The sequence below is a fragment of the Penicillium griseofulvum genome (assembly GCF_001561935.1).
Source record: "Penicillium griseofulvum strain PG3 chromosome Unknown contig_77, whole genome shotgun sequence".
Classification (NCBI taxonomy): Eukaryota; Fungi; Ascomycota; class Eurotiomycetes; order Eurotiales; family Aspergillaceae; genus Penicillium; species Penicillium griseofulvum.
The window spans coordinates 224,203-232,571 of record NW_024467426.1 but is presented as its reverse complement, the minus strand read 5'-3'; the positions used below and the strand labels follow the sequence as shown (position 1 = coordinate 232,571).

At 49.2% G+C, this 8,369-nt stretch overlaps 1 protein-coding gene across 1 annotated transcript; it reads right to left on the bottom strand.

Annotated features, from left to right (window-relative positions):
- Window positions 1–277: 277 nt before the first annotated feature.
- Window positions 278–3,903, bottom strand: amdX (putative C2H2 transcription factor (AmdX); the record flags this gene model as incomplete). Its single annotated transcript, XM_040795731.1, has 2 exons — window positions 278–363; window positions 432–3,903. 2 exons carry the CDS (start codon window positions 3,901–3,903, stop codon window positions 278–280), a joined length of 3,558 nt encoding a protein of 1,185 aa, XP_040651296.1.
- Between the last annotated feature and the right edge of the window lie 4,466 nt (window positions 3,904–8,369).

The following is an 8,369-nucleotide window of genomic DNA, read 5'->3' as shown; positions in this document are numbered from 1 at the left end:
ATGAACGCTAGGGGAGAAAGATGAGATGGCATGAGCAGGCAATTTGTCTATGACACAGAATCGAAGTCTCAGAGCAGGGTATCAAGGTACGCATGTGAGAGAACCGGGGGGATGGGGGCGGGTTATTGGTGCGGAGACACATGCTTCAATGGGTTGTAGCCTTGGGCTGTTTATTCATGATACACGGGCGCACGCAATGGGAAACGGGGGGAGAAGATGGGGGAAATAGATATGGATCAGACATTGGACATTCAAACAAGGTAATAAGGGGGGGTCATTAAGTGGTCATCATCACGGAGTGCTCGGTACGCTCCTTCATTCGCATCGCTTGTGCTTCCAGAGAACGGGCCATCAGTTTCGTCACTGCGAGAACATGTTAGAGAATTGTTCTGGTTTGAAGAGGGGGGGGAGGGGTGATTTTTGAAACTAACCTGGCCAGACAGCAGCTCGTTCCAAAAGACTGGCTGTTGCAATCAATATTTTACATCCGTATCCGCCTTCCACAACACTGGGTAGCCGTTGCACGACACTCAGTGCGGACATGGAATTGCCATTTTGGACCTGGCGCTGCATTTTCATCTCAATACTCCCAAGGATCTCCTTGATCTTATCGACCAGCTTGCAATCCTCTTCTTCGAGTAGCATGACTCCAGGTACTTGGGTCAAGTCGGCATCGTCGCGGCCTAGGATACCAAGGTAGGGCCCCACCCGTTCTTGAACAGTGGTGATCCACTCCGCCAGCACCTGTGCACAATCGAAAGCACACATCGCGCACTGGATGGGTAGTTCGCGTGAAGAGAACTCGGCAAAGGTATTACCAAGACGATCCGACATAGAGATGGAATCCGCCGCATAGAACGCCGCTTTGCGCAGGTGCTTTTCACGCTTGGATTGGCCAATCTTGTAGATGTTGGACATAGTCTGCATGGGTTCCTCTTGTGTCGGTGTCCTGGAGATGGCTAAGTCTGATACTCCTAGATCGGCAATAGAGTCTCGTCTCGTATCAAGATGACCAGTGAGGGAGGGATCCACAACGTCGTTGATTGCAGCATCTGGGTGCTGGAAAATATCAGTGCCGCGTGCGAGCTCATCCGCCATGCCGTTCCAATCGCGTTGCCAAAATGCCTCTTTGCATCGGCCTAGGTTGACAAACAAACGAACATAAGCCAAATCTAGGAGAGGGATGCTGTCTGCAGACAAAGGTCCAGCCCCGAAAGGATTCGGTCGCTCTAGGCTGTGGACAGGGTTACTGGCCCATGCCGCTTGCCATGCCCGTAGAGCGGGCTCGATGTGGGATTGCATAGCATCGGTCTCCTGGGCGGTCCATTGCCGGCCCATGTGCCTTTGGCGGGTTTCCCAGATGTAGTTGTGTAGCGAGTAGATGAGAACCAGGCAGCCGAAGGTACTTGGGCGGTTTTCAGAATTAGAAAGATCGTCGGAGCTGTAGAAGAGGTTTGCCGGTTGACTCTGCTCTCGTTGGCTGGCAGTCAGAAGAGACGTCAAAGCAGCAGAAAATGACAAAGTCTTCTTCGAGGCTGTTTGGCCGCCCATCTGCTTCCACGCCTGCGGTGATTCAGCCGCCCAAAGATCTTCTTCGCAGGGAAGGTCAAGGCGGATTTCCGAATTTGTGAGTGCAGGTGCATGGTTGTATGCTGAGACAAGAAAGCTGGAAATAACAAAGATAGCATAGAGGGTACGTTTCCGCTCCTCTACAAGCTTCCAATTCAGCCAATCTCGGCGCTCTTTCGGTTGACTAAATGACGAGGACATCCAGTTTTCTGCTTCACCGGGAGAATCATTTCCGTTGTTACCAGCAGTGAGATGATCTTGCGGGAGGTTCTGAGCGTCCAGGTGATGTGTTAATTCTGCTGCACGTGCAAGGCTGACCAAAGCAGCGCAGTGCGTGCTAGCAATGTCTGCCGACGTCTTGTCACCGCAGGTGTGGCCGTATATCACGTTCAAGAGCATTGCCTGCACCAGCCAAAGCGGGGTATTGTGTACTGAGTTATCGCGGGGCGAATGTGAACGATTCAGGGCAGCAGACATGTCGGCCTTTCGTCGTTCTTCTAGGTACAATTGGATCATCTTTTTCGCGGCGTCGAAGAGATCCTTGGAGTCGGCAGATTCGGATTCGTACAGGGCACCGATAGCCGCCATGGAGAGGATTAAACAACCCCCGCCTCCAGCAACACCGGTCGAGCTAAGATTGAGGTGTCCGCTTGGCGTGCGCAGGTTGTTCGTGTACTGAGGAGCTTGGAAATTGAGAGTGGGGATATGGAGAAACGGGATATGGGGATGGAAGTAGGTGATGTAGGCCGAGATGTACCGCTGCAAGTCCGAGGTGCTAGGCAATTGACCGGAACTGTTGAAGCCAGTCGAGCGGGCGAGCAGCTCACGACTGTTTAGAAGTCCACTTGCGGGCTGGGAATACTTGCGATGATTGAAGCCAGTGGGGGTCGACATGCTGGCTAATAGAGCCTGTCGTGTGGAGTCTGTAAATGTATCCGTTGAGACTGGTGAATGTTCATTTCGAAGGGCACTATTCGCGAAAGGAAAGTTGAGAGGATTAGGAGATTCACCGTTGGCTGCCAGAGAGGATGAAAACATACTCTGCGAATGTCCTCCCATGATGGGTTGGCCGACCGAAGTCATAGATGGAGGGGTGGCATACGTCTCAGAAAACGGATTCTGCGCCATTAGAGACTTGGGCGACACTGTCTCTGGGGGGATCCCCAGATCATTCAACGTTGTTGGGGAAAAATCGAGCGCGAACTGGTTGGCCGTATGGTGCGCAGGGAAAGGGTTGTGCCAACCGTTGGAGATGGGAATGCGATTCGGGCCATCCAGCATGGCCTCGCTGATTCCGCTCTGGCTACCCGTGCTTATTGCTGATGGTGAAGACTCATCAATAACCGAGTCGTTGCCCATACCCACGCCGGTTTCAAACCCGTTCATCCAGTCAAAGTGCATATCTTCATCCATCATTGGATCCGCGGAGGGTTGAAGTCCGTTGTGATAATGACCGAACGGAGACGAGGGCGAATCGTTGAAGCCTTGTGGGGACCCTGCAAAGTGTAATTGCGCTGGATTGATGGTGCTACCATGACCCATGAGCATACCATCGATACCCGTATCAAAGCTCCCATACACGGGAGCAGTCCGAAGTCCTCCGGACATGTCCATGGGAAGTCCGGAAGTTTCGATCTTCGCGAGGCCATTCATCGAATGATGTCCAGAGCCGAATCCCCTATAATCCATGCTTGAGCCAACGGAAGAACTAAGGCTGGGGTGATATGCGTGACCCGATTGAGTGGGCGCAGATGACGGATTACCGGCACCGGGGATACCCAATGCCGCCCCATCAACGTGGCTGATGGTGTTGGCCCTAGGGCGCATTGAAGCAGACGAATTATTGGCAATGGAGTTCTTACGAACCCGGTTAGCCCCGGGTGCGGCGCCAGTACTCTCACGGCGACCGTTTCTCGGTCGAGAAGACGGCGTGGTGGTCATGTGTAGCTTCTGCTGGTGTCGCAGGAGCAAATCACGGCGGGCGAAGCACCGGGCGCAGTCCGGGCACTCGAATGGCTTTTCCTTCGTATGTGAGCGCTCATGGCGCTTTAGGTGCTCCAATCGCGCAAACGAGCGACCGCAGGTGGTGCAGACGTGGGGCCGAGGCTTGTCTGTTTTAGGGGGTGGGATGTTGCCATTGGCACCCGCTTGACCGTTTAGGTCGATCTGCTTCTTTGACTCCTTTGGAGCTAACATATGGGTAAGAATCGCACACAGGGGATTGTCGGAGCCAAACTCACCAGGCATATTTCCCGGAATTTCGTGGATACTGGCAAGGTCCACCACTTTTGCGCTATGGTCCTGATCTTGTCCGACCATAGCATCCAATAGCATTCTAATTTTCAGAAACTCCTCTCAGACCAGAGTATTGACTGCTGGCCTTGGAGGGGGCAAGTTGCGACGGGAGATTGTTAAGGCAGAGAGGTGTCAATCTTATGACCGAAGGTCGCGTCCTGCACGATATTTGAAATCTTCAAATTTGTACAATGTGCCGCATCGACTGTTCCATCCAAATGACATCAAGTTAGCATGTGTCTCATATGATGCGTAGAGGTTATCACCACGACCCAAGGTACCGCAGGTTATCAGGAACCTTGCCGCGAGATGGGATGAACGGGACCCACCAATAAGAGAAAATGAATTTACAGTCTATCGAAGGATTCGTTTGGAAGTTGCGTTGAATGGGTTTTTCGATTGCAGGATATGGGGACCTGAGACCGGTATGGGGTATGGAGCCTAGTGTTGATGTCTGTTGGGGGGGATCGGAAACATCAGCGAACTGGACATGGATGATGCTAGGACCTCGGGAGGTAGCGGTTCGATCAGATTACTCACATCACACTGTTGGAGCTAAAGCAGTGACTTTGTATGCTTTAAACTCGGGCATCCATTGAGGGAATTGATCTCACAACTTGGGACGTTGGATAAGCCGGAGATAACCGATGGGGTACTGATAGGCAATTGTTGATAAGCAAGGAAATCACGACAACACTGGGAAAGTGAAGTTGGGAGAGAAGAGGAGGATATGAGAGATGAAGTAGTTGGGAAGATCGAAATTGCCTCCGAAAGGTTGAGTATTCAGAGAGATGTTCTACAGAGGTACCTGGGCCAGGGTACTTACATACACCGCGGTAGTGGCAGTAGTGGCGGGTAGAGAGTGGACCAGGATTTGGGGAAAGTACTGTGGAGGTACCGGCGATAAGGGGGTCCGAGTGTAAAGGTACACCGGAGGTACATACGAGGCAACTATCACCTTAGAGCGATGACAGGCCCAGACAACCATACAGACGAGCGACAGATGAGCAAGCCAGACGGTACCGATACAGAGCGCAGATAGTGGATCCCAGACACACGGGCTGGTCTTGCCTACCAATAATGCCCCCACGATTACCTAGGGTGATACCAAATCTGGAATAGATCAATTCTTATGAACACGCACAATTTACTGGATGCCTACCAGTTCCTGGCTCTTATCAACCAGACTCATTGCTCTCCACCTAGTGGCCCCCTCGGGATTAGCGTCACAACGCTAGACTTGACTATACCTTTTCAACATTATTTTACCCTTGAAACATCTAGTTTGATACTATGTGGAATGCAATTGAAGAATGTTTTGTTTCAGAAGGGAATTTGGGAAGAAAGTATTGTGTACAATGAGGTACGGAGTCGTAAAGAATACGCTTGATTTATTTTAATATTGGTAAGCGTGGAAATATCGGAGTGGGTCCGAGTGTTACTGACAAGTCCATACACGTTTATAATAATACATATTGTAATGTAATGTGGACACCTCGTGACAGGTAGTTTTTATTTTATTTTATTTTTATTGTATTTTGATTTGATTTTCCCATTTGCATTTTCATTTTCAGGTTCAAAAATCCAAAAACTAAGAATCCTTGGGGAGAGTGCCTATGATTAAGTGGTAGGCCGCCTTGTTTGTGGGGGAAGACAGTCCCAAAAAAAGGGTTTGTGTGGGGGATTTTCCCAATATGCGGCTGTTCTGGGATATCCTCCGTTTCACTCCAGTGGCGAAGGTAATAACCATGGGAGAGAATGGGTCTATTATTTTTTTTTTCTTTTTTTCTTTTCTTTTTTTCTTGGCTCCCCCAGACTTTTAATTTGCTTTCCCCAGAAATCTGCCCAAGCGTTTTCTAGAATCTCCATCCCGTATGGACTACGCACGTTGCGCCACGCCGTTTTGAGTTTGGGTCGCACGGGAACGAGGCCAGGACACTCTATTGGATTTAACAGCCGATCTGATCCAGTGTTTCGGTGTTGATAGCCGTGGATTTGACAAAGAGTCACAGGGCAAAGCTTCCTTGTTAACTTGAACCAAGCCCACCGTCCTCTGGCATATCCCTCGCCACACCTAGAATACGGTTGTAGACCGTCGCACGGACATCTCGTTTGCAGAATCCCCCCGGACTCGACAATGCACTAGTTAAACTAGAGCGAGTCTAAGGAAGCTGCAGGTGACCCGAGATGAGTCAAGGATTATCAAGCAACAAATGAAACAGCAGTATTGTAAGCCACCCTCCCCAGTTCCGACGCAGTAAGCTGTCTCTAAGCTATGTTGATGCTGGGGTTGATCAGAGCTGTGATGATGACCACTGGTCAATCCATCCAGAGAGGTAAATAAGCTGCAACCCAAGGGTCTGAGTTTCCCCTTAAGAACATCAACATCCGACCTATTTCCAATATGCGTGCATGCACGTATGAAAAGCGAGTTCAGCCACTTCAATATAATTTACCGTGTTGATACCTCGTGAGCGATATGACCGATCTCTCCGAGCTAGGGACTCCGCCCTAAAGTTGTAGACGAACCAGCGTGATTTATTTTTTTGATAAAGACATGTCTCACTTGGCCATTTGAATCGTACAACACTCAACCCCAAACACAGTTCATCTTGAATAGCGCCAATACCATGTTACGCAATTGAGGCCGTTCGATACCATCTAGCCTAAATGGATCAATTCCAATACATTGAAGAAGTTGTGAGCTCGGACGCGCACTAGCAACTCAGGGGTCAGACACCACTGCCTCCTAATCATGCAATGATACTGTGCACTTTGGGCACTGCATCGTAGACCAGCCAACAGGGGCTTAGATATGCGCTAGTGATGAATCGAGCGAGTGCATCGAACGTTATTGCGTAACCGCGCTTCGCGGATGATCCATATGTGCAACGTGTATATGATTTTCCAGGTTTTAGTAATATCGCAATAAATTACGATGAAACAATATGCCCACAAATTCTCCGAAGCGCCCACATCCTAGCCCTGTGTATCACGGGGGCCTAGCGTTGGCATCGCGGGATGGCGGAACACCCCTGATCGGAGTTTAAGCCGTCCTTTTTTGTTTTTATTCTTACCGGATACCACTACCCGATGTGATTATCTGTGAAGAATATATGGGAGATAAGGTATCGTTGGCTTGGACCTGTTATAGGTTGCCTTCCTGACGAGGTAATCAGATTAGGGACCTCGGGAGGATATTGTCCTTGTTGATCCCTTGAGGCTCTGACTTGTCTTGTGTTATAGGTCCGTTAATTACTTTGTAGACTAAAATGGCTCGGTTGAATCAACCGAGTGTGCCGTGTTTTGTCTAAATAATAAAAATAATAAAAAGGCACCAAGTCTGACATTCTAGATCGAGAATACGTGGGGTGACAGCATAACACGGATGATCAGCACCAGGGCATCGATCTAAAAGTGTCCCAGGAAGGCGTCAAATGTCGCACACGACCAACTTGAAACAATATCAACAACATAGTGGATAGCGGAAGATACGGAGACTAGTGGGTCTCCCGCAAGCTCCAGGGGGAAGTTCTCGGCCGTGTGCCTGGATAACATATTTATTGTAGGTATTATGACAAGAGTATACTAATAACATCTTTTATCTTTTATAAATTGTCCGGTTATGTCTCCGGATACGAAGTCATACATTGGATGGAGACTAATGCAATAGTAATGCAGTAGTTATGATCGGGAAAGGATTTCCCAGCGCATGGACAGGCGCTCAAACTCGCAGTCTGACTGGATAGTCTAGTCCCTGCGTGGATCAAAGTTTACTGTGGGTATAAAGTCGGACTACTCCGTACGAAAGCTCCAATTACTCCGTACAAGGTGCTTTTGAGGAAATGAGAAGAGTTGGAGTTTATCCGCTAAAATTAGACAGATCATTATAGTCAAGTTCGGAGTACTCCGTACTCCGTACCCAGTGTCTATGTAACATTCTATTGAACTCCAACCTGGACAAACTATTTCAATACATTACAGATAGGCGGAATAAACCGCTTTCTCCGATAAGAGCAAAAAGAAGACAAATTGATACCGGAGAGATTATTGACCGGAGAACGTCGCAAAAACCGAGCTATTTTAGCCTGTTTCTGCGTCAAACGTGAGAGCGGTTAGATCTGATGTGATTGACCGGCTGCCATGGGCGTGCATTAGCGGTATTAATCGCAAGCATGATGACGGAGCGAACTCTTTTTCATAGGAGCAGACTGGGCCGGTACTCCGTAGATCAGATCGATTCTCTAGCGTGAGGTACTATGCAGCTTTATACACACACTCACTCTATGTATACACACAGCAATATAGATGTCTCGAGCCGAGAAACACAAGCACAACAGTTGTCTGACATTGTAATGCGCTCAACGGTCTCCATTGGAATTCATGCATGTCATACCTAGAGCGTCAACTCCACTGTCTCCATATAGCAGCGTGGGTCTCATTGACAACATCCCACATCGCCACAATGCACAGCCAAGGTCGATCTTCCACCTTCACATGTTCCC